The 27,067-nt window shown below is 35.9% G+C and overlaps 5 protein-coding genes and 1 pseudogene across 8 annotated transcripts; 3 read left to right on the plus strand and 3 right to left on the minus strand.

Annotated features, from left to right (window-relative positions):
• The first annotated feature begins 1,425 nt into the window (after window positions 1–1,425).
• Window positions 1,426–3,930, plus strand: LOC148910272 (uncharacterized). The gene is made up of 2 exons (XM_089031664.1): window positions 1,426–1,955; window positions 2,267–3,930. Exons 1-2 carry the CDS (start codon window positions 1,741–1,743, stop codon window positions 2,682–2,684), a joined length of 633 nt encoding a protein of 210 aa, XP_088887790.1. The 5' UTR covers window positions 1,426–1,740; the 3' UTR covers window positions 2,685–3,930.
• LOC148910273 (uncharacterized) lies at window positions 3,508–6,587 on the minus strand (annotated as a pseudogene). The gene is made up of 2 exons (XR_016120100.1): window positions 6,258–6,587; window positions 3,508–5,847 (listed from the first exon to the last, which is right to left on the minus strand). The product of XR_016120100.1 is annotated as an uncharacterized LOC148910273 (transcript).
• Window positions 6,588–7,354: 767 nt separating this feature from the next.
• Window positions 7,355–9,494, plus strand: LOC148910274 (uncharacterized). 2 transcript variants are annotated; one of them, XM_089031665.1, is made up of 3 exons: window positions 7,355–7,649; window positions 7,929–8,075; window positions 8,158–9,494. In XM_089031665.1, exons 1-3 carry the CDS (start codon window positions 7,634–7,636, stop codon window positions 9,492–9,494), a joined length of 1,500 nt encoding a protein of 499 aa, XP_088887791.1. In that variant the 5' UTR covers window positions 7,355–7,633. The 2 variants fall into 2 exon arrangements, 1 of the variants encoding a protein (XP_088887791.1); XR_016120058.1 differs by lacking the exons at window positions 7,929–8,075; window positions 8,158–9,494 and adding an exon at window positions 7,850–7,895.
• Window positions 9,304–12,015, minus strand: LOC148910275 (uncharacterized). 2 transcript variants are annotated; one of them, XM_089031662.1, is made up of 4 exons: window positions 11,880–12,015; window positions 11,486–11,679; window positions 11,194–11,357; window positions 9,304–11,002 (listed from the first exon to the last, which is right to left on the minus strand). In XM_089031662.1, the coding sequence occupies exons 1-4, from the start codon at window positions 11,893–11,895 to the stop codon at window positions 10,027–10,029; spliced, it is 1,350 nt and encodes a 449-aa protein (XP_088887788.1). In that variant the 5' UTR covers window positions 11,896–12,015; the 3' UTR covers window positions 9,304–10,026. The 2 variants fall into 2 exon arrangements, with proteins under 2 accessions (XP_088887788.1, XP_088887787.1); XM_089031661.1 differs by lacking the exon at window positions 11,880–12,015 and having other exon boundaries at window positions 11,486–11,761.
• Window positions 12,016–12,355: 340 nt separating this feature from the next.
• Window positions 12,356–13,207, plus strand: LOC148910276 (uncharacterized). The gene has a single exon (XM_089031663.1). The coding sequence runs from the start codon at window positions 12,493–12,495 to the stop codon at window positions 13,180–13,182; it is 690 nt and encodes a 229-aa protein (XP_088887789.1). The 5' UTR covers window positions 12,356–12,492; the 3' UTR covers window positions 13,183–13,207.
• A 2,718-nt stretch (window positions 13,208–15,925) lies between these two features.
• Window positions 15,926–17,167, minus strand: LOC148910277 (uncharacterized). Its single transcript, XM_089031973.1, has one exon. It carries the CDS (start codon window positions 17,165–17,167, stop codon window positions 15,926–15,928), a length of 1,242 nt encoding a protein of 413 aa, XP_088888099.1.
• Window positions 17,168–27,067: the final 9,900 nt, after the last annotated feature.

Here is a 27,067-nt window from a genome sequence, read left to right on the forward strand (position 1 = left end):
GACCTAATCCATTATTATACCCATGAGTATATCTAAAATCAGCATCCTTACTTATACCAAACTCAGATTTTAGTCTGTTCAATACGACTTTATTATATTGACCATTCTTGCTATCAAACATCGTATCACCTGGTAGCATATAATTTAATTCATATAAGATTCGTCTAACAGTGAAATGGAGGTGGAACATAAATATTGGATTATCTAATAAGTCCATTCCAACCCCACAACCACTAGTAGAGCACCACACAGCGAAATTAAGTGCTTGCGGCCAATATCTCATGTTAGGTCCTGCTAACCACTCATGTGATTCTTTTGCTGAGGTATGATGTACAGGTACATTCATGAATATGTCTCGCAGTTTTGCAGTGAATGTGTTATTTTTTGAGACGAGCATTGTTAATTTTAGATCATGTTTCAACCTATTATCAAACGATACAGCAGGGATTGGATATTTTTCATTTGTAAACATTACAGCCTTTGGGAAGTTAGATTTATCGGTGTGATTTACTTCATTAGGTATATATTTTTTACCTAAAACATTTTCTAATACAGTACCAACATCACCGATATAATGATGGATAGGTCCACCTATTTTATCGATAAAGACATCATACCCCATACCATTATAGTTGAAAGTTACACCCTTAGAGTATATATGGAATTGAGATAGGTCAGCATGTGGGTAATAAAGGTCTCTCAGGCATGACGAAGGTTAAACGTGCTGACTTGAAACGGCTCCGCAGTTTTTATCTTATTGGGTCGTTAATCCTCACTTTTTTTACTGAAAGCCAACGCAAGATAACACATGAAACTCAAGTCTTCAGACAAAATGATATTCTGGTACCGAATCCATACTTTCAAGAGTATAAACCAGCACAAGTTGAATTCATCTTGGTATCAATCTCAAACAACAACTCGGCGTTCTGGTATGCCCGACCACGGAGACGATTCTACAAGCAAAGAATTAAGTTCTACAGTAACCACGACGCTAGTTTTCAACTGGAGCTTCGTATACTATCTTGTGGAGACATTCATCCTAACCCTGGCCACGACGACAGAAACAATAATGACAATGTAGACACAAAAAATAAGGTGACAAATCAAACCTCGAAGTTATCAGTATTCTACTCGAATGCCAGGAGTATCGTAAACAAAATCGCGAGATTGCAACTAGAATTAGCCAAAAGCCAAGTTGACATCATAGTCCTTACTGAGACCCATCTAGACGCTTCGATAACGGACGCCGAAGTATTCGGCAACGACTATAGTGTTTATAGAGGAGACCGTCCTGGAAATGCGGGAAGACATGGCGGAGGAGTGTTGATTGCCACGAGAAATTGTATTATAACTTCTTTAAGAGAAGATTTAAATTGTCAATCAGAAATACTCTTTATTGATATAACTACCGGGAACAACAACAAGAAGTTAAAGGACAACTGACCCTCCAAAATGACCCATTTTTAAGAGGAACTACATCATTTGAGAAGTCCAAAAATCCAGTTTTTAAAGGGGATAGAGCATCCATTTTTCTAAAACAATTTTTTGAAAACATCGCATATATCGCTCTGGTGGCCGCCATCTTGCGCTTTTATCGCGGGCTCAGAAAAATAGCGTAATGACGTCACAACGTCACAAGAGTTCAAGCTTCCAGTTGTTTGCCTGACTTCTTCCTCAGTTTCTTATACTTTTTACTCAATATTTTGCGAAAAAATACAACTTGGTCATCAAATTAAAGGCATGTCAGAATCTAATTCTTCTTCCGAAGGCTCGGACAGCTCGGGAGACGATTTCGCTCAAGAATTTTTCGGAATGGACGACGAATTTGGTTTACGGCCATATCAGTTTGAACCAGAAATAGAAATCTCCTCAGATGAAGAGTTCAGAGAAGGATCTGACAGTGACATTATTGAAGACGATGAACAAGAGAACAATCGACTTACAAATTCAGATTGGTAAGTCGTACCTCTGTCTTATCACAAAACTGAACTACATATCCATTTTATATAAAATCGTATCTTGCCACTCGTGTTCTTGCAATCTGTTCTTTAGATATTGGTATGCATGAATCCAGTTTGCGACCAAAAGCAATACCAACTTTCACAATTTTAATTAAAAACATCGCTTGATAGTCAATAAGTTATATACTGCAGGATATAGATACAGGGATATAGTTGTGTCACAAGTTGTGTATGTATATTCTCACTTGGGACAATCGTTGATAATGTTCAAAGATACTAAGAATTGTTTTATTTCTGTTAAATAGGTGTACCTGTGGTAGCTGCCAAATTATGGATTCAATATCTGAATGCATTTGTTGCCAAGAAATCGAAAAAGTGGTTGCAACATGCCAGTCTGTTGTTGAAGATGGAGATGCTGATGAACCACCACCATGCATTACTCAACATCCTGGATTCTTACCTGTTTGTGCCAATAAGTATGTTCTTCGAACCGCATGGGCTCAGTACAAACAGCAGTACAGTAATGCGTATGAAGGCCCAGAGCACAAGCAGTACAGACACATTGCATATAGGCAACTAGCAAGATGGTGCTGGGGAGTTCTTGGAAAGGAAGTTCGGGTTGTTCTGCCCTCTTGTGCTGTCATGTGCATCAGAGCACACTTCCCTCCCCCTGGACTAGAGGAGGACTTTGAATTTGAAGGTTTTCACTATGCAGATGATTAGCTTGGCCTAAAGTTACATGGAGTTATTATATACATTTTATTTATTCCTTACTTCATTTCATATACACAGAGTGGATTTTTTTCTATCAGGATTTCTGAATTGATAAATTGAAAAGGAAAACATGGAAAGGCTGAGACCAAAATGTATAAGAGTAGTCATGAATTTATTTTTAGATGAAGTACATATAGAAAGTTGTTTATATAAATGTTTTCTAGGTTTTGCATATTTTATTATTTAAAAACAACTACACCTAGACAAAATATCCAGCTGAATAGAGAACCTAGTGTACAAAGCACTAGTGGACAAAATCATGAGCTAACCAAGCAAATTTTGCAGTTATACTAGACATGGATAACCAATATTTCCTGGGCACCAATTTGTCTGAAAACAAGGCTAGTCAGTATTGTTTATAAAGAATTTGCCTTGAAGTAGCATGCTATAATGGATTCAAAAATTGTGCTAAATGAAAAAAATATTCTCTTGGTGATAGAATCCCACCCCATCTTAGAATCTCGGTACTGACTAGTCTCATTGTCAGACAAATTGGCACTAGGAAATCTTGGCATCCAGGCTTGTCAGCCATTTATGGCTCATATATTTTTTTTCCAGGCAAATAGGCCCTTTGCAGCTCAGTAATCATGTGCTGATTAATTCACTGAGAGCAAATGAATGAACATCTTGATTCCCATGAGTGAAAGCGAAAGTCACTATTCAGCTGGAATTTTTTCTATACTACATTCATACTGGGAGAGACCCCATATATAATGTAGCGTAGATAGTTAAAGAAAAGACCTCTTTTAAGATTTCATTTAAAAGTCAATCGTTTCCTAAGTGGTAATGATATTTTAATACAATTTTCATCTGAACATCTAAAAACTGCAAACTTATCTACCACTTTAATCAGGTCCCCTTCACATTAATTACATATTTTGTTTATAGCAGTTTTACTTGGGTCTGTCATGTACCTTCCCATTTGTAGAAGCATTGTAATTATTACCAGTAATGAACACAACTGTTCAAAGATGAGGGGGATTGGGACGACAGGCTTACTTGACAGTTCTTTCAAAACAGCTATTCACTAGAGTACAATCACTAAAAGAGTGCCAATGATGCTTTGCATTATTTTCTACTAAATAGTGTTAATTAAAAATAGGAAATGGTTAGAATTAGCATCACTTAACACTACACATTTCAGTGTTTTTAGTCTCTACTACATTCCATTTAAATTAATTACCTAGAAAATCTTGACCGGTGTCGTTCAATCAATTCCTGTTTGTCTGGGGCAGGAACACTAGCAATGTTTCTTGGTAATTCAACCTCTTCAATTGGGTCAACCCCTGCAGCCTCCATGCCACCCTCACAAATTTCAAGTACTTTCAGTTGTAGCTCAGGGAGGAAAGCATAGCTTTTTCTTTGTAAGACTGGCTTAACAACCCAGCGCTTGTGCATCTTAGGGAAGCACTTGCGATAACGAGCTTCTCCACTCCTTGGGCCTTTTTGAACAATTGCTTGAATTCTAGCTGTATTGAAATTGTTGTCAATGGCAGCAAGTTGAGTACGAGCAACCATTCCCTTGTAAGAGAAGTGCTCTCTTTTTGAGCAATACTTCAGCATCATCGAATGATAAACTTCAAGCCCTCCTGTGTGACAAAAGTCGGTCAATCTTGCCAAGTCATTAAGTAACTTTGGTTGAAGGACAACCTCTTCTAGGGCCACATGAGCTGGTGACCCCGGCTTGATCCAGTGTGTGGTGCGCACTTGTCTGCGGGTTAGGGGAGGATGGGCACACTTTTTGAATACCTCTGCATCCTTCCAGGAATGCTTGTTCACGCAATGGTGAACAACAGATTTCCACTTCTCTCTCAAAAGTTGTACATCCCCATTACATGTAGCAGCACACCACCAAAGATGGTTTGAAATGGATTGTATCCAGGGTGCCAGCTCTTGGTTTTTCTTCAATTTTGCTTTCTTGTTCAGCTTTTTTACAATTGACTTGGAAAGATGCCACACATCATACTGGTGTTTGATGTGGCTAAAATCTTTTGCCATAGTGCTGGTGATGGATGTGTGTCTGTCAGTTGTGATACATTTTATACTGACCGTGTCTTCTATAAGTGTTCAAACACCTTAGAAACCCCTCTTTCTCCATAGCATTGGAGCTGGTTACTTCAGAGACTTGAACAATGCTGAAGGTGGCAATTTTCCCTGTGCTTGTCTCCATCATAGTATATGTGCCATATTTAGCACTATGGCCAGGACTGTCACTTTGGCCATCACCATTGAGATTTACTATGTCCTTATTTGACAGCTCTTCAATTACAGCAGCCTCCTCTCTCTTCCAAGCATCATTAACAACAGGAAATAGGTAACTTTCCTGATGTCTGTAAAAGACCCTCTCACTCAGAAATTTTAGGCCAAGACAGGATGCAAAGTTTTGAAGTCTGGTAAAAGTATTACCAGTAAATAATATTGATGAGGAAATCAACAAGTTCCCAATAGCTAAGCGATTTAACATTGGCTGTGAGTACCATGTCAAAGCATGATGTTTCATACATATAGTTGTCACAATAAGTAGGCTGCCTTGACATACAAAGTTGACATCAGCGATAGGTGCTCCACAGCTTCTACAAAACTTGAATAACTGCTGCAAACAAGAGTTAAATACCAAATATTTAGGTTCTTTGATATGGTTTTCAAGAGTTTTATTGCAGTCTTTGTTTTCTGGCTCTAATTCACTGTCCGTTGTTGAAACTGTCTCTTGCGATGAAACAATGAAACCATCATCATCGTCACTTAGTGGGAGTCCCTCTTCCTCTGAAAACAAAGACTTTTCTGACTTTTGTGGAGACACTGTTAGCATTGACTTTACTGGTGAGGGGTGATAGCTAGTACTGTAGCTGTGGTCGTGGAAGCTCACACTGAGTATTTCATCTCTACTGATGTTTGGTGAAGGGGAGGGATTGTAAACTGTTGTTGTGTCGGCATCTTTATAGTATCCAGGCTCTGTCTGAGTTGATGCAGTGGATGTTACAACATATCTACAACCAAGGCAACACTGAACACCAATCTCCTTACAAAGTGGTTCAGGAGAGAACTCTGGTGTTTCCATACTTGGTGGATCTTCACACGAGGGATTTATTGTGGCACATAGCTGCTCCACATTCTTTGAAAATACAAAAATAAACAATGTTTTCAACAATACTATAAACCATTCTTCGAGGCCTACTTTACCTTAAATAATACAAAATAAACATATTAACCAACAATGCTATAAATTATTCTTCCGTGGTCATTTATCCAAGCAAATTTGGAATATTACGGCAACATTGTTATGGTTTACGAATAAATATCAAATGTAAACTAAACACGTGCAAATAACCATTTTGAAAATTTCAAGTATCGATCAAATATTACTAGCTATACTTATGATTTTAAGCAACATTTCATCTATGAAAGCATAAATAGCTAATGATTGATGACTCGCTTCGGTATGCATTAATAAGTCTTTTTCATGAGTGATTATTTCGAAAAACAATGTAAACTATGTTATGTATAAATGACATGTTATCTCACCTCTTCGTTTTGTTTGCGTTTGAGCCGGTTCTCTGATGTAGCTCTTCTTTTAGCTGGCTTGCAAAAATTGAATACTGACGGAACAGCATCGCTCTTTAATCTCCTCTTCCTTTTTATCCCGGTTAACTGCTCCATCAGATCCACTTCAAAGCATGAATCCTCGAAGTGATCGCTGCAAACGTAGCAGTTCTTCAAAGGCGGCAGGTTCTCTCTCTTTATCCGCGCTATCCATGCCTTCTGAAGAGCTATTTTGTTAGGAATTTTGTGGTAGCTAACAGACTCAGTTTTGGAAGAATGGTTGGTGCATTCTGGCACACAACAATGGACCATCTGGATTAAGAAACTTACTCTAACTTAGACTATTAAAAGATCGACTAGCACTCGAAATATACAAACTCAACAAGTTTGGAATGCAAGCTTCACGTTGTGACGTCACGGCATTAATGCGGTAATTTATTGCGGGCTCAAATATGGCGCTCTTCTATTGCTATTTTTCGCGAATTGATTATTTCTTTTCGGCGACATAGAAGCTGTATCAGAGTTCAAAGTTGAATTTATGTGATCTATGTACGTTGTAGTTTTATATGAAAAACGGCAATTTTTGGGGTCAGTTGTCCTTTAACCATTGGAGTGTTTTATAGACCACCAAACAGCAATCTCAAACCTTTAGAAGACCTTCAGAATTGTCTCACTAACATTTCAACTACGGATTTATTAATACTTGGTGACTTTAATCTTAGCGAGTTTGACTGGGCTACCAACCAACCTACAAAAACCTCTGAACATCACACTCTTCTCTCAGAAATAATTCATGATAACTTTTTACAACAATCAGTTGATGAACCTACTCGCGAGAAGAATATTTTAGATCTTGTACTAACTACAAATGCTGATTTGATTAAAGACCTCGAAGTCGGAGAACCCTTCTCCGACCACAATTCAATAACTTTCAAAGTGGACACCCATCCTTATCAAAACCGTGTGTCAAAAAAAGAAGTCTACGCATTTAGCAAAGCCGATTGGAATCATCTTAGAGCTCTGTTTAATAAAACACCGTGGGATTGTATTTTGGAAGATGAAGATATAAACACCAATAGGCCCTTTGCAGCTAGTGGTCACGTGCTTGGATACCGCTTAGCAACACAAAACTGGAGAGCACGCCTTCCAGTAAACAAAAGTTGTAATAGGTCAAGCACGCGTGGTTTTATACGATAGTTTCATCGTTCAAAACGCTTAATCCTTTTGCCCTATCTACAAACACAGTAAGATAATCTTAAATTCTCTCCTTTGGACTCGATTTTTGGTTCGAAGTAACGATATTCTTCGCGTTATCGCGAAAAAATTGTCACCGCCGGCCCGCTCGACGGCTGAAAAACATGGCGACTTCGCAAGGTATGTACTTCAAAACTCTCCTTTTTTTTGGTTTCTTTTCAATTATTGGACTTCTAAAATCTCTAAAATAACAGTTTAGATTGTGAATGGTGATCGATTGTAATTGGACGGCATTTTAATGGACGATTTGTTTATTTTTTGTGAGAGTGATTCCACGTCTAAAGTCAAGACTAACCCATGTTTACATATATTCGCTGTAGATGTTAGAACTCCCCACGAGCCATCACATACCAAGAAAAATTCTTCGTACTGATATTTTTATATTTATTTTTGTTTTAGATGAAGTAGAAACTCAAGACATCTCTATCTTTCCTTCCCTCACCTTCGATGATGTAGGGAGCTACGCTATAGAGAAGTCTGGCTGCACAAGCACTTCGAAAGCGTACAAATTTATGGCGGAACCAGGCTATTTACATGACATTAAAGGTACTTGATAGCCAAAATGTTTTTTCTATTTCATTATGATATGAATGGCAGACAATTCACACTAATTTTTCCAATTTTTTAGTGATATATACCGACCAGTGCGTGAGAGTTAAATGCAAGTGTTACCGCTCAATGAGGAAGTCTGAACCACCGCACATTTTAGAGGTGTCAGTCCAGAACAACAATTTGACATTGCTGTCTGGGCTGTGCTCATGTGTAGCCGGGGCAGGTGGATACTGCCATCATGTGATCGGGCTTCTTTACTATTTAGCCCTTCTTAAGCAACTGGGACATCGGACATTGCCTGATGAGCTAACATGTACCAGCATGAAGCAGCGTTGGAGCATACCTAGAGGATCCAAAATCGCACAAAAAGAAATACAAGACGTGCTAGTGAAAAAACCCCAACTTGGCGCTTCGTACAGTAGATATATCAAGAGTAATTTGTATTCCCCATCTACCCAGTATCCTACCCTCACAAAAGAGCACTTTAACGGCTTCCAACCACCTTATCCTCTCTTTACAACCATTCTGCCCAATCAAGATCAACTTGGCAATATCCCATTTGTACAGAGCAAGTTTGGAAATGTCCCAAAAGGCTGTGTCCTGTCATATCAACAAAAGATGTCAACTGACTACATCATAAATGATTTTACTTGCACTTCTTTCCCAGAGCTTCCCCTCTCAAGTGCAGAGGACAGATTTAATAACAATGTGTCAATCTGTCTTGACAGTCGTCAACAATCTATATTTGGAACATTGTCTGTGACAACAGAGTCATCACTGAGAGTGCAGCAGCAAACAGTCACTCAAAGTCAGAGTGATGTATGGCACCTGCTCAGAAAAAAAAGGGTAACAGCAAGCAAATTTGGCATTGTCGCTCGCCGGGTGTCACATTTTGACACCCTTGTCAATCAGCTAAACCCCACCAGATTTGTACAAACTGCAGCAATGAGAAGAGGCATTGAACTTGAACCACATGCTGCCATGGTCTATGCTAGCAATGCAAAGGGTGGAAGAGTAAACCTCTTCCCATCTGGGCTGATTGTCCACCCAAAGTGCCCATGGCTAGGTTGTAGCCCAGACAGGAAAGTTTATGACCTTGATGCCGTAAATAATGGTCAGAATCCCTTTGGCTTGTTAGAAATAAAGGTCGTTAAAGAGGGGGAAACATCATTTGACAATGTGAGGTATCTCACCAAGGACCAGAACACTAACCAGTACAAACTGAAAACAACAGACATTTATTATTACCAGATCCAGTGCCAGCTTGGACTCACAGGATTAGAATGGTGTGATTTTTTCAGTTACATTGACGAAAATTTGTTTGTTTGCTCTAGAATTAATTTTGATTCAGTGTTTTTCCAGCAAGCAAAGGACAAAGTTGATAGTTTTTTCTTCAATTACTATTTACATTAATACACTAAGATTTTTGTTGTTGTTCTCAAACCATGGCCAGATTTCTTATGATAACAAATATTATATTATTTTTATTAATGACAAATCAATTCATAATCTTAATTTATTTTTTATTATATTTATATCATATTAGTATTATATTTATTTGTGCTATTTAGATTTTGTGTTTGTTCATTAGTTTTTTTTTTTGAGTTTTCATTTACAAACAAATTGAAATAGTTACAAAAAGCAATCCAAGACACATGATAAACCAACCTGCATTAAAGATTATCTAATGGGTTATGTAAGCCACATTAATCATACATTCACCAACTTCTTACAGACACTATGCCTCATTATTACCATTGGATAAAATAAGTGGGCCTTGAAAATTTGTAAGGAGGCAGGCTACAGTATATAACTGATTGACTGAACCTAAAGTGGACAATGGCACATCTGAATCAAAAAAGTGGTACTCTTTGACTCTTCTTATTGCCCTCTCGACATGAATTCTAAGACTTGCTAGTGTCTTTGTTTTTTGAACATCTGCGGCCTAGAATTGTTCCTGACTTTCAAGAAACGGAGGAATATTTAACTCTACCCGCTTCTCCCTAAGTAAATCTTCAATGTCAAACCCTTTGTCTGCCATGACTGAATCACCAGGTTCTAACAAATCTAGAATGCCGCTGCACCTTGTGATTTCCTTATCACTAATCCCCCCTGTGTAAAGGCTAGAAACGAAGCTAATAGCTCCATTAGGGGTAATGCCTATCAAACCCTTGAGTGTAGTATTACTCTTATAACTAGAATAAAGCTGCGACTGAAGTAGTAGGGAGGTAGGTGTTTGAACAAAAATCTCTGTACAATCTAAAATGACACGTGTGCTTGCATAAAGCTTTTTAAAACCTTCTGGCATAAACCTATCAACATCTTGCCTTGAAGGCCAGATCACTTGACTACCAAGAAGAAAATACAAAAAATTAGTCCATGTGATCAATTTCCTGCAAACTGACGATTTATGTATTCGGAACCTATGAGCTAAATCCTGTCCGAATAGACCTAGTTTGAGGCGTACACAAAACATAAACAATTCATCCACAAGAAGCATATTTCTTGAGTCTGGTCTACTTTCTCTTTCTCCAGAGGCATAACAATATGTCATTTGTGCAGCACATGGCTGCAAAAACTTAAAAAAGAACTGAATATGTAAATAGGATGGGAAACCTGTATAAAATCTTATGATCTCATTGTCTGTGCCAAATCTCTCAAGCCCAAATTTATTAAGTGCTAATTGTTCTGCAGCTTGCCTCTTAATGTCCTCAATTTCTTTTGCAGCTTCAACTTTAACCCTTTTTATTTCAGTGAGGGCAGCTGCAGTTTCATTTCTACTTTGTTCAAGTTGCTTTTGTGCATCTTGGAACTGTGCTCTGAGTGACTGGACTTGTGCTTGTAGGTCATCCATGCTGAAGGTTGTAGAAGTGCTGGGACTATTATCTTCATTGTCATCACTTTCATCTGTCTGAGTGTCTCTGTAAAAAGGTTTTGAAATTATGATGACACTCAGTTCACACTCAGTTCACACTAAATAAAAAATTATAAAAGACTAAATTATTAAAATTATAAAATTATTTTGGTTTAAACCAAAATAAACATCAAGTACAATTCCATCAGTCAAGTCTAAATGAAATGTATTGAAGTAGAAATATGTGATATTCATTACCTATCTACTTGTCGAATTATCTTTCTTCTTGCTTTGGATTTGGTTGACCAGTCAAAGATTGATGGTACAGCTTCTCTTTTTAGCAACTGACGTCCAGAATCAGTGGGAGGATTGTAATCTTCCTCAGTGAAGTGTTTTGAGCACACTCTGGTACTTTTGTTAACCTATTATAAATCAAATGTCCTTTTAATAACAATGTAACTGTATTCAACTATTTTTATCTTCATTACAGTTTTTTAAAGATCCACAGGCAATTCGTATTGTGCATTGATATTGTTAGATTCCTATATACCTTGAAGTGTGGGCCCACATCTCTTCGTATCTTCACCAGCCATTCCTTTTTCAATTGCTCATCCCTTGCACGGCCTGGTAAGCGGTGAAACTTTAAATCAGGATGATATCGAGAATCTCCGTTACACAAGGGAACACAACAATGGTACGAAGAATTTTTCTTGGTATGTGATGGCTCGTGGGGAGTTCTAACATCTACAGCGAATATATGTAAACATGGGTTAGTCTTGACTTTAGACGTGGAATCACTCTCACAAAAAATAAACAAATCGTCCATTAAAATGCCGTCCAATTACAATCGATCACCATTCACAATCTAAACTGTTATTTTAGAGATTTTAGAAGTCCAATAATTGAAAAGAAACCAAAAAAAAGGAGAGTTTTGAAGTACATACCTTGCGAAGTCGCCATGTTTTTCAGCCGTCGAGCGGGCCGGCGGTGACAATTTTTTCGCGATAACGCGAAGAATATCGTTACTTCGAACCAAAAATCGAGTCCAAAGGAGAGAATTTAAGATTATCTTACTGTGTTTGTAGATAGGGCAAAAGGATTAAGCGTTTTGAACGATGAAACTATCGTATAAAACCACGCGTGCTTGACCTATTACAACTTTTGTTTACTGGAAGGCTTGCTCTCCAGTTTTGTGTTGCTAAGCGGTATCCAAGCACGTGACCACTAGCTGCAAAGGGCCTATTACTATTGTGGTTCAGGAATTTTCTAACTAATAGAAAACAAAGAGTGCAAATACGTGGATCCTTTTCTGATTGGTCTTCAGTAACATCGGGTGTCCCGCAAGGTTCAATTCTGGGGCCGATCTTGTTTCTGTTATATGTAAATGACATTCCAAATGTAGCCACATCAAGCATCAAATTGTTTGCTGATGATACTAAGATCTATCGACGACTAACCGACGTTGGGGATGTAACAGCTCTACAGTCGGACCTTGCTTCTTTAGAAGACTGGGCGGCGGATTGGCAAGTCAAGTTTAACCCTAAAAAGTGTGAAGCCATGAGGATAACTCATAAGGGCGATAAGAATAGAACACAATATCACATATCCGACACAGCATTAAAGAACGTACATAACTACAAAGACCTTGGAGTTATAATGTCGAGCGATCTAAGTTGGTCCAAACATGTAGAAGCAATTGTACATAAAGCAAATAAAGTCCTTGGTTTAGTTAAACGTACCACGGGTAGTAGAAATAAGGAAATCTTTTCCATACTCTATAAATCACTGGTCCGTCCCATTCTGGAATATGCATGCCCAGTTTGGGCACCACACCTAGTAAAGGATATCCATGCAATTGAATCTATACAACGAAGAGCGTCACGCATCGCACTAGGTCAAAAACGACAAGAGATGGCATATGAAGACAGATGTAAGATACTCAAATGGAACTCTTTGCAACTTAGAAGGGAATTCCTCTCTCTAGTTGAGTGCTATAAGATTGTACACAAGATGAACGGTCTAGATTTCAGTGACTATTTTGAACTTTGTAAAAGTACGAAAACGAGAGCTAATCACCAATTTAAAATACAGACCAAATCTGCTAGAATAAATTGTTACAAATATTCTTTTTTTGTGCGAATAATCAAATCTTGGAATGATCTTCCTAATAACGTAGTAAATCATACAGATGAACCCAACGTAAATAAATTTAAAACAAGACTTAAGAAACACATGAACATTTTTTGAAGTTAGTATTGTACATATATATATATATATATATTATTAGTTCTTAAAATTATTTATTTATTTTAAATTAGGGGACTTATATAGGGCTAACCTCAATGTCTTCCTTTTCAAAATATGTAATCTACATTTTTTTGAATACAGTATTATTATTAATACTTTTTGAAAGTTTTAACATTTTCTTCTGTCATCTTATATTATAATTAAATAATATAAGATTAACTTTTATGTATTTAATTGATTTCTTTGTCATATCTAATCTTATACATGTATCCACCATACGGGTCTCTGTTGAAGGAAAGAGTTATTTCTTTTGATTTACGAGTTGGTTCACAAGCTCCTTTTTCAAATCCTCCCTTAGTTTCTCTATGTCGACGGGTTCGTTTTTTAAAAAGTTTTCGTTTTTCTTACGTCTGATACTAGATTTAAGCTTTTCATATTTTGTCAACTCAGTCATGATCAATTCGAACTCTTTCTCATCAATTTGATTATCATGCAATGCTTTCGAAACAAGGCCACTAATAGTGTTCTCCTTTGATTTGATTAGTTGAATGGTTTTCTCATGCTTTGATATCTTTTTAGTAAGCCGTTTTGTCACAATACCACAACCAGCTGAAACCAGTCCTAGAACACCCCCAACAGCACTTAGAGGCGCTCCAACAACAACACCCGGCCCTGTTAGGGTAGTACCTATTCCAGAAGCTGTGAATAATCCGCTTAGGGTTCCTGTAGTTATAGCTGTTGAATGAAAGAATGATCTTACTCTTGAATATTTTTTTCTAACATGTTCATAATGCTTAAGCTCACTACCAAGCTGAGATAGAACCATATTTACTTTATGAAGTCGAAAGTTTTCCCCAGATGGTTGAGGAATCTCAGGATAAATCGTATCATAATCAGTCATTATATAATCATAATTACTATTTTATTTTTTATATGATTTCCAATACTAGATGCATTGGATATAAACCATCCTTGATTAATTGATTATTAGTGTCAGTAACCCATACTCTTATACTATTGATATAGCCATGATTAGCAGGTATGTATAACTGCTCTGGATTGTAGCTTATTGTATCATTGAGGCTTTTTGTATTGATATAAGCCAACACCTGGGAATATTTATTGCTACATATTACCTGTTTTGAATCAATAGCGCCACAATGCATATATATAGCAATTGGGGTTTTAGATATTTTTACTTCATTTCTCGATTTTGCTTTGAGATTAGTGTTGAGATTTAATAGCTTTGCTAATGAATCATTCAGTTTAATATCAACGCTTGGGATAAGATAGTTTCCCTCTATGCTAGCAGGTTTTTCACCAATAAACAACGCTTTATCAATTATACTCTTTACTTGAGTAACATTAGAGTAATTACCTTTCGGAATTCTTAATAGTACATTACCTTCTGAATCTGAGATGGTTCCTTCACTACTAAGATTCATCATCTTATTTACGAAATTACAGGATATTAGTGATATCTGCTTACTTTTTTGAATCGGGGTATCAAACCAAATAGTGTTATCAGCTACTGTTTTATCAATGTGTAATATTGTCATTTATATATAATATATAATTATCTTTTCTTTTTATATGATTCTACAAAATACAAAACAACAGCCACTATAAGGAGCCAAACGTGTTCGGCAACAAATGAAACGACTTGTCCAGCTGTTTTGAATATGAAACTAGCAATAGCGCCAACCATACCAGGAAGTATCTCACCAAGCTTTTTACCAATGGTTTTCAAACCGTTTCCAACACCCTTTGCAACACTTGTTAACCTAGCTTTCAAGTTGCTTACAATTACTCCAATAACAACACCAACAGCAGATACCACAGAAAAAGCAGTAAATCCATACTTTTTGAAGATCCTCTTAATACGTTCTCTCAAAGTAAGACGTTCCTCTATTACCTCATTTTGTTCTCGTAACTGCTCTCGTTCTTGCTCTAATTCCTGAATTTGCTCTTCAAATGTTTCATTTAATTTCTTTTTTTTTGTTTTTACATCTGGTGTATCCTCTTCATTAATATCTTCAATCTTTTCTTTCAACTTAGAAATTTTATCACTATTCTTATTAATTTTACTTTCATTTTCAGTTATTATTGTATCTGCTTCCTTTCCTAAAGCATTCTTGGTTACATTAGACATATTTTTGTTTAATGTTCCATCTTTTTTATAAATGCTATGCCAAGAGTCCTTACCCTTTACACTAATTTCAATTCTATTATCAACACCATAGCTTGATATTTTATTCGGTGTGAAAAAACTAATGATACAACCCACATTCTCCCTAAATGGTTTTGCAATTGCTGTCAGCTGTTGTGTAAGAACCCAGAGGCTAATATTTTCATGTCTTCCACTAAATGCTAAATTAATAAATTGGTTAGATCTCTGTTTGAGATCTTTACTAAATGCACAATCGTCAAGAATAACTAATGTCTTATAACCTGTAAATACTGTTGTGACATCTGATAAAATATCATTAATCTCATCAATATTACTAGCGTCTGGTGTCATAATAATAAACCTTGGATCGTTGTTACCAAACCCTTGATACGTTTTATTTTTTACAAAAGTCGGGCAAATTAATACTATATATTCAAAAACATTTCTATATACACCTCTTAATTGACTTATCAGGTATTCAGTCTTTCCTGAGTTCGTAGGTCCTGTTATGATACAGTGAAACGGTAATTTATCTTTTAATTCTTCCATATATTATTAATAGTAATTTAATTTTTAATACATAATTGATTTCAGATTTGAATCTTGAATCTCCATAACAGCATCAGCAATGACAAAAATGTGGGCATTAATATTGCCAGTTCCTGCAGCTGTTCTCTTGAGCTCTAGTTTAACCCCATCTTTTGTAGAGTTCAACAGAAGGCCGGAGCCATGAAGCTCCTTATCGTAATACGTTCTTAGATCAATCCATAGAGCAAACTTATCACTATAAAAGTCTTTTTGCACCACGTTATCAGTAACACCCATCTTTTTCACTATTGCAGACCAAAAGTCTGTCCCTAACATCCCTTTGCTAAATAGCTTATTAGGCATGCCATCTACATTGATATTCACACCAGTAAGAGCTGGATAAACAAACTTTTCCGAGTCTCTTGCACCAACGACACAAGGTTCTGTAAACAACATTAGAATTCCCGTCATAGACCGTCTTGGAATATTAACATGCTCATTAATCACGGAATCTGTGGCTTTGGTAATAGTAAGTGTCTTATGCAGTAGCACATTTTCATAGTAGAATCCTTTTCCTACCTGATAGTTGGCCAGCACCTCTTTGGCAAGGTAATCACTATGAATGCACTCATACTCCAATTCAATATTAGAAAGGCTATAATTGTGACCTTTCGAGTTGTCACTGGTGATAACAATATTCTTACTCTCTGCCAGGGTAATTTCGAATGTTATGGTGTTGGATAACGCCCTAGGATAAAAAGCACCGTGGTCGTCTAAGATAGGATGATTAATGGCTAAACGATATTTTTTGCTGTAGATGTCAGCTAATGCAACCTCCTTTGGATCTGTGGATGATTTATCCCCCGCGGCTGTTCTTAGCTTTCTCATATTCACAGAGGAAATTCCCTCTCTTAGCATATTTTCACGATCCCTTTTCATCAGGAATAAATCATGGTAAGTTTGGTATAAGTCCATGCGGTTCGTATCCTGTAAAGTTTCTCCACCATAAAGCACTCTCATACGCGACACTAAGTTTCTTGAAATGTTATTAACCAAAGTGTTGTTTGCATGCCCCATAGTTAAGGTAAGATTAAAAATAAGAGCTACACTTCCAGGTATATAGACCATATTTTCACTCAATTTTGGGATGTGAACGTACAACGTTTCCCCTGGATTTGCGTTACTCGGATTAAAGGTTACACGGTGAAGTGTTCGTTCGGCTTTTAGAGCAAATGCCTTCTTTGTCTCTCTATTAATATCAAGGACCTCGCTTATTGATTGACTCATTATATAATATTATAAAAGATTATTATTTTATATAACTTATATGGATAATAAAAAATTATCAAACCATTATTATAGTCCACAAGGCTATTGGAAAGGTTATGAAGCTATTGATAAACTAGCTGACGCCACCAATATTGATAAAAATATTGTTAAAAAATGGTTGGAAAAGCAAGCATTATGGCAGATATATTTACCTAAACCACAGTATATTCCTAGATACCATTGGAATGTTGAGAAAGTTAATCAAATACATCAGGCAGACTTACTATTTCTACCTCATGATACAGTGAAACGAAAGATATACAAATATGCTCTTGTGGTTGTTGACATTGCAAGTAGATACATAGCATTTTTCATCATTTGGTTGACATGTATTGATACTCTCTGTGAAGCATTCAAAATCTGCATAAATTACAAATGGGACTCGCATAGAGTGATTATAATTATTAAACGAGATTGTTGAACCCTTTTTTGGTAATGTTATTTTAACTGCATCATGATTCTTACAATACTCATAATGAATGTCTAAAGCCTTTTTCGTTTTAAATGAGTTGACACATCGTTCACAATAATACCTACAATGCCCATTTTTAGTTACTTGAGATGATATTAACCTACTCATATTTTTTATCCAGCAATAGTGGTTATTTTCTTCATTTGATATTAATAAAAGATTTATTGTTTTCTTACTATCTTCATTTTCAACCTCACTTATTCTAATAGATACAGTCTCATTAGTATATGTATACACGTTTACTCGATATCCTGGATTATTAATCTCAAATTTAGTAATCTTATCGAGCTGAACAGGGAATTCAATACCATCCCAGTTAAATTTCTCTGCGTTTGATTTCATGGCTTTTGTTATCCTATTTGGGTTTTTACTAGAAGGGTATATAGCTGCTGTTATAGACCATTTGAAACATTCATTATCTTTATTAATAGGATTAACAATAGCCTCTTTACTTTTTAGTTTTTCTGGTAGTGGAATATATGATCTTGCTGCTATAGGTTTATATTTATCAATGTGAATATCAAAGTTAAGAACCTTGCTAAATATCCATCCTGACCCACTATTTTGGAAATTACTAAACTTTTCTAATATATCATCTGTCAATGTCTTATAAACATCTTCCATATTTGTAGCTTGTGTAATAATAACTATATTACTATGAAAATACCCAAATGTGTATACAATCTCTTTATTCTCCTCTTTATAAAACTCACATTCTAAAATCAGCTTCATCTTTATCGGTTTTTGTTGTTTGTTAATCGTTTCAATAACTGCGATCTTATATTTTTCTATAAACGATTTAGGTCCAATCTTTTCCTCGCCTTTGATTCTGTAAGATGATAGAAAGCCCTTCATTGCTGACTCTTTCTTGTGTACAACCTTTAGCTTCTTTTGTACAGTCTCTGGGTTCTTCAGACTGTTATAAATATTATTAACCTTGGTTTTCAAATCATCCAAACGTTTATTAGCTGGTTTCTTGACCTCTTGAGGAACATATGACATAATCCAGTCAGCAAACTTATTTAGTTGCTTCTGAACACTGTCTGTGGCTGCTTTGATCATGCTTTGGCTTGGTGTGTTTGTCACTTGCACTGGTTTTAAAATTGGTACCTTAATTTCTGGTACTGGTTGATCCATTATATTATTTGACATATTATTATTAATCGCTTTCACCTTATATCTATTTTCCGAGAACATTTTTTTTAAATAATATATATATGTGTTATTTCTTTAAGCCACTTTTATATATAATTATTTTTTTAACCAAGGATGTGGAATGGTTTTAAACCATTCCTTAATTGACTAATGTTATCTTTGATAACATTAAAAAACATAAATAAATCAACCATTGGAATTTCCATTTTTATTTCATTAATAATATCAAGACAATATTTTTATCAATTGATATTAAACATTTGTATTTCATTTTTTGATTTCATTAATAATATCTAGGGGCTATTTTTATCGAGTGATATTAAGCCTAAAAATCAACCGTAAAATCAAAACATATATCCAAAGGCAAAAGTGTGCTCGAACCGGCCATTGACTACTACTATTCCACTGTCTAATATTCAGCATTTTCCAAAGCTACACTACCAGTGTACCTTTTCAAAGCCTTCTTGTCCTCGTCTCTATACTTTTCTAACAGTCTTTCCATGTGTTCTCTGCAGCCTCTCCCTTTTAGAATGACATTTTTGTCTTCTTTAGAAAACACTTTACTCAACGTTTGAGCAATTTCTTCCCATTCAGCCTTTCCTGAAGGTTTGTGTGCAGCTACCTCTTGGGCGAGCATCAAGTCGTGCATCTGTAATGGCTAACGAAACGGAGCCATATCTCAAAAGAAGATGATGTTAAAAGATCTGCTACCTTTTTCTTGCTAGTTTAGTCTTTAATACCTGAAATATCGAACCAGTAAAAGTTTTAGTTAGCAGGTGCACGTGGAGCCGCCATGTTTGTTTTCATTCAGCTTATGTCACTTCAGCTTTTTAGCAAAAATAAGCCCCTTTTCAAATAAATTAAATACACAAGTTTGGGTTCCAAACGTGAGAAAATTCATTTGAAACGCTTAAAGCATCTGCCGTAAACGACGAACCTCTAGACGATGGTTTTCAGGTACAAACGCAGACCACGAACGTGAAACCTGACTCCAAGACCTTGGTCACGTGACATTTTTTGAAGTTTGCCGTTTGCTGTTTCAGGAAAAAACGTGATGCTAAAGTTCTCTAATGTCTAAGAACATACGAGATAAAAACCCTCAAATAGTTAATGTCACTGAGAATAGACCTTCTAAGTTTGATAAGATAGGAAATGGCTCCTCGCCATTTAAGGGGGAGGATGTACAAGTCCGTAAAAGTAATACGGTATTAAGGACAAAGCGGGGGCGGATTGTCCAGCGTCCCCAGAGGTTCCAATAAACTTAATTAATTCAAAGTATAAAAGGAAAAGTTCGTTTCTTATGTAACTAGTCAGTTACTGTCAAGTAAGCAGTGAATACTAATAAATATAACTAACTCGAAGATTCCGAAGCCGCAAGTTTTGTCTTATATGGGCCCGAACAAGAGGACCGAAGGAGAATGGAACGAGACTAAAAACGGCTGCAAACGAAGGAGACTAACGTGTTCGCGAATTTCCGCTATTTTGACCATTTTAGGGCAAAAATGGTTTAACAAAAAATAAATTTATTAGTACATTAAGTAATAAATAATAACTGTTGACTATATATGATATTCATTCACTTGCAGATGATGAATAAGCATTAAAACTAAAAGAAATAGAAGTGCTGGAAATGTTAGAAGCGAAATCGCTACCATCAGAGAGCGACAAGAAAGCCATCAACAAGATCAAAAAATCACCCATAATACCACCACAGCCCATCATATCACCACAACCCATCATACCACCACAATCCATGTCTTCATCAGAAGTCACTGAAATTTATAACCAGCTAACCACAATCAAATATAACTTCGATATAATCATTTCTAATCAAAGCTGCAATACTTAACATCCTACAGGCACAACAAACAAACATGCACTTAACACATTCAATGCCCTCATATCCCAGCTTTAGTGAGTTGTTTGAGGCTGGTCCTTCAACATCCACTAATCCTGATATACAAACGCTAACCCACAGCAAACCCTCAAAGGACAACATATCACAAATGTTTACACATCTAATAATACATCCCCTTCCTTTCCCATTTTCTAACCAGTCACATTATATCCTCTTCTTCTTTAACTGCCACTGATTACACTAAGCCTGTCGATTCTTTAACCAATGCCATGGATATATTACCCATCCCCCTCAGTGATAATCCCATCCAACCTACATGCGTTGCATCCTCATCAACGACCCACAAACTTCCCAAATGAAACACTAGTATTCGACCTTTTTTCTTCAAAGTCAAGAACTAACTTTTGTGTATCCCTTTTGAAAGAGCTTTATGCCCTGATCATAAGAATGAACTAAATTTTTGTAGCGTGAATGGAGGGGCAGGAAAGAGGCCTCTTAATGTTGTGGCCAAACATTTTTAGCGTAATACTTTTTTTCAGTTTTACTACTGAAAGTGACAAAAGTAGGGAGTGGAGGAGATGCCTTAATCCTATCGATACCTTTTTATGTAAACAAAAATAATTAAAAGCTTTATAGAGGCTTTGCGCCATCACATGTTGGCAGCAATAACAGGAGGCACACCAATAGCCTTTTTCCCTGGGAAACTGAATTCTTTCTCGTGTAAATCAGATTCAACCAGTTTCAATTGTTCCTGCCTCCTTCATGGCTGCCATCACAGGATGGTGCAAAGCCTCTTTGTGTAGTTAAAGGAATTATCCATAACCCCATGGAGGATTTAAGACGTCCCTCTACCCTTGGAAATTCCACTTTTCTTCCATACTAACACAGTAACTTTGTCTTTCCCTCAGCCATCCACCCCCAGAAATTCCAAATTTCTCGGTGATGTAGATGATACAGGATAATTTCTGGAATTACACATTTTCCTTTTAGAATGCAAGTTACTAGTATCATAGTCCAAAAATTATACATAGCTTTAAATATATTTTTAACATTTTGAAAATTTTTAAGTATAATAATTTCTATATTAACTATGAAAATTTAATTTGCATATGTAAAGTGATTCCCTAGGAATTATGCAAATAAGATAACAAAAGAGACTCCACGTAGTCCTAGTGTCACTCTACTCAAGGCAGCCGCTTACATAGTACTAAAATTATACATAGCTTTTCATAAATTTTTAGCATTTTGAAACTTTTTAACTATAATAATTTATATATTTACTATGCAAACTTAATTTTCATATGTAAAGTGATTCCCTAGGGATTATGCAAATGAGATAACAAAATGGACACCACGTGGTCCTAGTATCACTCTACTCGAGGCAGCCACTTGCTAAACATTGAGTGTGCCCCACCTGCCCACCCATAGGAAGACCGGTTTTGAATTGGATTCCATAAACATTTGCCTTGACCTAGGTGTGTCCCCGGCCATCGCAATCTTCCATTTCTCATTTCCATCTCATGAATAACAATACCCGGGGAAGAATATTACACTATTTATATATTAATAAATTTAAATTTGAATTTTTGGACTTTATACGTCTATCAAGTCCGTACCATTTATTGATCTGCCTTTATAAAGATCTTGGTACCAGGTTATAATAGAGGTTTTGCACCATCATATGACGGCAGTAATTTTCGATGAAAGGAAATCGTACAAATCGCGCCCCATATGCGATCGATTCGCTCACTTTTTGCCCCAATGCTAACTATAAAAACTGGCGATTGTGTCAAAATTAGCTGTCTTTCGTTTCCTAATGCTCGATGCACTCGATCTAGTCGTTATTTCCACAGAAATGAATAATCTACCAGACGAAGCGATTTGACATATACTTTCAAATCTACCTGAGTGTTTTTTATTCAAAACTGTTTCGGTGATTTCAAGAAGATTTCATCAACTGGTGTATTGTCATACTACAATTAAGATGACAAGGAAATTCCTTCGATCGATAATTATCGATGGAAAGAAGTACTGGCCGTTGTCTTTACAGAAAGCTGTAGATGTAATGAGAATGGCTCCAAAAGGAACAGTCAAGTCGTTTACTTTAATGAACGGGATTAGAACGTGGAAGTTTGTTCATCTACCCATGCTAAAGAGGTATCTTTTAATATTGAACCAGGCAAATACAAGAGGAATAGCGAAAAACAGTGTGCTGGCATCAGCTTACTTGAGCATTGAAAAGAGTTAAACGTTAGTGGCAGCCTTCTATTTCTCTTGGGTGCCGTCAAGTCTTCTCCTTGAACATATCGAACTGCAAAAATATTTCACAGAAAGGCATTCAGCTGGCACAATTGGATAGTCTTTATTTGATAAACGTCTTTTGATAAATGTGAATTAGGTGGTGATGCTCTGTCTCACACAGTTACAAAATATAACGTAATGGTCATTTGCATCAAAAACTTAAAATTATCACACATTGACTGTGAATTAATCAACAACTTATTTTCAAGTTTAATGGAGATTGGAATTTCAGCCATATGCGACTTCAAATATATGGAAAATACGTTTCCCAATGTTTGCTTTTGGTGCAAAACTAATGATGTATGCAAAACATTTTTGTCCATAGAGACTGCGTCTTAATTGTGATGAGAAAACAGTAATGAATGAATTGCAAATTTATAATATTATAAAAAGTTCTTTATTACTCAGAAAAGCAACAAATGTATCTTATTTCATGTACACGGACTCAAAGCAGAAATTTTGCACGATTAAAGAAATAAGTAAGCTTAATAAAAAAGAAAGAAAGCTTTCATGGTATTGGACTGATTTGTGTGAATAAAGTTTTAGCCTTTACACTATGCCCGTGTAGAGCCAAATCAACACATAATTCCTTTGAACCAAACACGCTACTTCAATGCTCATACCATTCTTGTTGTGAATCTACATGCATAATTTCCCAAGATAGCTTTTCGGTTTCACCTTTTACATCACCAGTGAAAGTTGCCCATTTCAGACCACTTGTCCCCTTGAGTGTTGTTCTTTTAATTTATTATAAACATGCTAAGAGTGGTATCACATGGTTTTTAAAGGGCACAACAACGAAAACGAAGGTAAATTTGTCTATTCTCCTACAAAATGTCATTTGAAATGTTGAAGGTATATAGTACGTTTCCACCACCAAAGTCTCCCTATTGACACTTAAACTTGATTATAAATATATATACCATTACAATATAAGGTTTTAAGTATATCAATAGTTATCATATCATCATATCATGTGGTCACCAGAAAAACAACAATGCTGAGACCCAAGAGCAAGGAAAGGCACATTTGCTTGATCTACATGCTACTCTACCTAAGACCTTGTATTATTTACAGTTTCATGTCTGTATGATCATCAAGCCATGAGAGTTTGCATTAGAAGCTACTTTATGTAAGATATGTAATGTATAGTTACGAGTTTCTGTATAGTTGCACTGGAATTACATTTAGAAACTATTATGCAACACCACTTTGTAACTGCATTTTGAACGTACTGCATTTGCTTCGAATTCATAATAAAGGATTTGTTTTGTATATAGCAAGTGATTTTTTCTTGCTTCTAGGAATTGAAAAGGGATTGTTAGGGTCTACATAAAGATTTTATTTGATATTCAATTCAGAAATGACTACAGAAGTGTTTTATCAGGATTTAGAAACAAAAGACCTGATAAAACACGACCTGCGAGTTTATTGAATGGCTTAAAAAACTCATGATGTATATTCTCATATTGTACTGAATGCTTTACGAAATGAACCAAGTTTGATAGAGAAAATCCAAGTTAAAGTTTATGCAAATGAAAAAAAAATCTATATCAGATATAAAACAAAACCTCCTTCATGGTCAAATCTTAATTAAAATTTTATAAAATGTTTCAAGTTTACGTTAGATTTGCTTGAAATATACATTTGCTTGAAATATACTTCTTGTAAATAAGTAAATCACCATTGCATTTACTATAGCTTTTATAGAAGCTAAACATGGAATTTATGATATTGTTTACCTGGCATTTAATTAATATCAAAATTGGAATTTCCAACAGTTTTTAAAACTAAATGTTGTTAAATTTAACATTTACAATAGCTTTAAGTGAAACTTGCAGATCAACAAATTTGCAATTTGACATTAATTCACTTGAAATTTAATTCTTGTAGATATAAACTTTTTGCTAAATTTACAGATAATTTACTATGACGATAAACTGAGCTTTTACAGGCATTTATGGGAAATTAAATGTTCATGTAAACTACAAATTTACAGTAGTGCTGTAAACTATCTAAATCTCTATTAAATTTGGAGTTTAATAAGGAAATTAATAACGAATTTATCTTTTTCAATATTCAAGGTATTGGTCTGATTTTTTATATAGCTTTATCAAATGATTACCTATCTTTTGTTTTCAGAATGATTCCCTGAAAACTGTATATAAATGCCACTTTTTTGGTGTTGAGTACATTTTTGAATGGTATTACGAAAAAATGGGAAAAAAATAAATAATAGCCAATTAAGATATCAATATCTCTTTTGACGCCACCGAAATGAGTGTATTTGGTTAGTGTATATATTAAGCTTTAAATTTATCTATGACATACCAAATTTGCTTAACTCAATCAAAACTTATTATTTTTTAAGTATGGGAGGGTCAAAATGGCCGATTTTTGGGATGGACACCAAAGGTTAAAAGGGGAATTGAAATATAAAGAAACAATACATGGATTGACGAGGATCTCGCAAAAATCATAACATGTCTCGTGCGAAATAAAAACTTAAAATTTTCGAACCAGATTGTGAACAGTTGAACAGAAACAAAGCAAAATACATCGTTTTCGGTCTTGTGAAGGCTGAAGAACTAGACGAATTGAAGCCAAGGATGCTCTCGTTGAAAGCCCAACTAGATAACGAGGCATTCACTTTAATATATGTTACTTTCGAATTATTTGTAAGCCTGAAAATCAAACTGATGGGAGACGACTTAACCGGTCTTATGTTTCCCAAAGATGCATGACAAGGAACGAAAGCTCTTCTAAAATATAAAATAAAAAACAATTTCTACCAGATAAATAATCACTTAATACGCGAAACAAGCAAACATCGATGTAATCAAACGTAGAAAAGAAACGCCAAGGACACATCGAAAATCGATGCATTCTTGATCCTACTACGCCAGCAATTAGCAAGACCCCTGGACACAGTTAGGAAGAGGGGGATGGTAGGTCTTCAGGATTGAATGTCGGTGTCAACCACATAAAACATCCCGCCTTTCCTTAAGCTCGTGGGGGGGGGGGGGGGGGGGGGGGAGGAAGAAGTTGAATTTGCCAAGAACATTCAATAGGCCCTCAAGCAATAATCACCTCTCCCCGCGGTATACGTTTTTGTCATGCTCTTTAATTCATTACCATTCAAAATCATGACCACTTACGTGCTGTTTTCGGTTGAAACGACAAACCTCTTACAATCATCTTGAAGGATGACATCCACTTCATACACTATAACAAAAAGTCTAAAGGAGAGAGTGATATCAACATCTTACCACATGTGGACTTCGACATTCACACAAGTGTCAATGCTATTCCAAAAAAAGATAAGTGCCATTCATAGGAATGTGCAAGTAAAACTGATTCTTTGCTAATGCAAGGGGTGGAATAGATGTTGATGGGCATTTATAATTTTTAGTAAGGAGTGGATTCAGCATCAGGCGGTTTTTGCAAGAGTCGCAAAGGAAATACAGAGAACTTGACGTCATTTGCCAAGGAAAGTTGGAAAATCTTACCCTAAATAATACCCTAAATAATAGAATATGAAGTGTTTTAGATTAGGGCAATTATGTACACATACAAAGTAACAATATTGTAACATAATACAATCAGGTAATTTTGGCATAAAAAAGTAAAAGAATCTCGATATTTTTTTCTAACAGTGCTTACTGAGATGGAGGCAGGCATAACACTGAGCTACCTGGCTGGTTGACGAGTTTCCCCAGGGCTTGCATGGCAATATATTACATACATCATCTTAACGATATCACCATAGTTGCACCAAGCTTGCTTGAGTAAACTTAAAGATATAGAAATATAGATAAGTTATAGTGCTTGGGAACGAGGTTATTCCGGGCGAAAACCCTTGGAATTAAATTCTCATCTTTGAGTAAACTTAGTATAGTTTAATTATAGAAGGAGATTTCCCTACATAGGAAAAGTAAATAATTAAATTATAAAAGATGACTCCAAGAAATGGATATTCAACATACTGCCTGAAGCGTCATATGCTAATATTCATATAATCTCAGTGGTAAGATGAGGAAAATGCCACGTTAGCCTCAACATAAAACATAAC

The sequence above is a fragment of the Actinia tenebrosa genome, unplaced genomic scaffold (genome assembly GCF_029948245.1).
Source record: "Actinia tenebrosa isolate PJP-AT-01 unplaced genomic scaffold, QUT_ActTen_1.0 PGA_scaffold17__23_contigs__length_9995812, whole genome shotgun sequence".
Taxonomy (NCBI): domain Eukaryota; kingdom Metazoa; phylum Cnidaria; class Anthozoa; order Actiniaria; family Actiniidae; genus Actinia; species Actinia tenebrosa.

Excerpts from the sequence above, each read along its gene's own strand:
- LOC148910276 (XM_089031663.1), top strand. The coding sequence starts at position 12,493 with ATGAGGATAACTCATAAGGGCGATAAGAATAGAACACAATATCACATA.
- LOC148910274 (XM_089031665.1), top strand. Across the intron at positions 8,076-8,157 it reads CTATTTACATGACATTAAAG|TGATATATACCGACCAGTGC; the intron begins GTACTTGATAGC and ends CCAATTTTTTAG.
- LOC148910277 (XM_089031973.1), bottom strand. The coding sequence starts at position 17,167 with ATGAGTCAATCAATAAGCGAGGTCCTTGATATTAATAGAGAGACAAAG.
- LOC148910272 (XM_089031664.1), top strand. The coding sequence starts at position 1,741 with ATGTCAGAATCTAATTCTTCTTCCGAAGGCTCGGACAGCTCGGGAGAC. Across the intron at positions 1,956-2,266 it reads CGACTTACAAATTCAGATTG|GTGTACCTGTGGTAGCTGCC; the intron begins GTAAGTCGTACC and ends TCTGTTAAATAG.
- LOC148910275 (XM_089031661.1), bottom strand. The coding sequence starts at position 11,761 with ATGGACGATTTGTTTATTTTTTGTGAGAGTGATTCCACGTCTAAAGTC. Across the intron at positions 11,358-11,485 it reads ATGTGGGCCCACACTTCAAG|GTTAACAAAAGTACCAGAGT; the intron begins GTATATAGGAAT and ends GATTTATAATAG. Across the intron at positions 11,003-11,193 it reads ATAATTCGACAAGTAGATAG|AGACACTCAGACAGATGAAA; the intron begins GTAATGAATATC and ends ACCTTTTTACAG.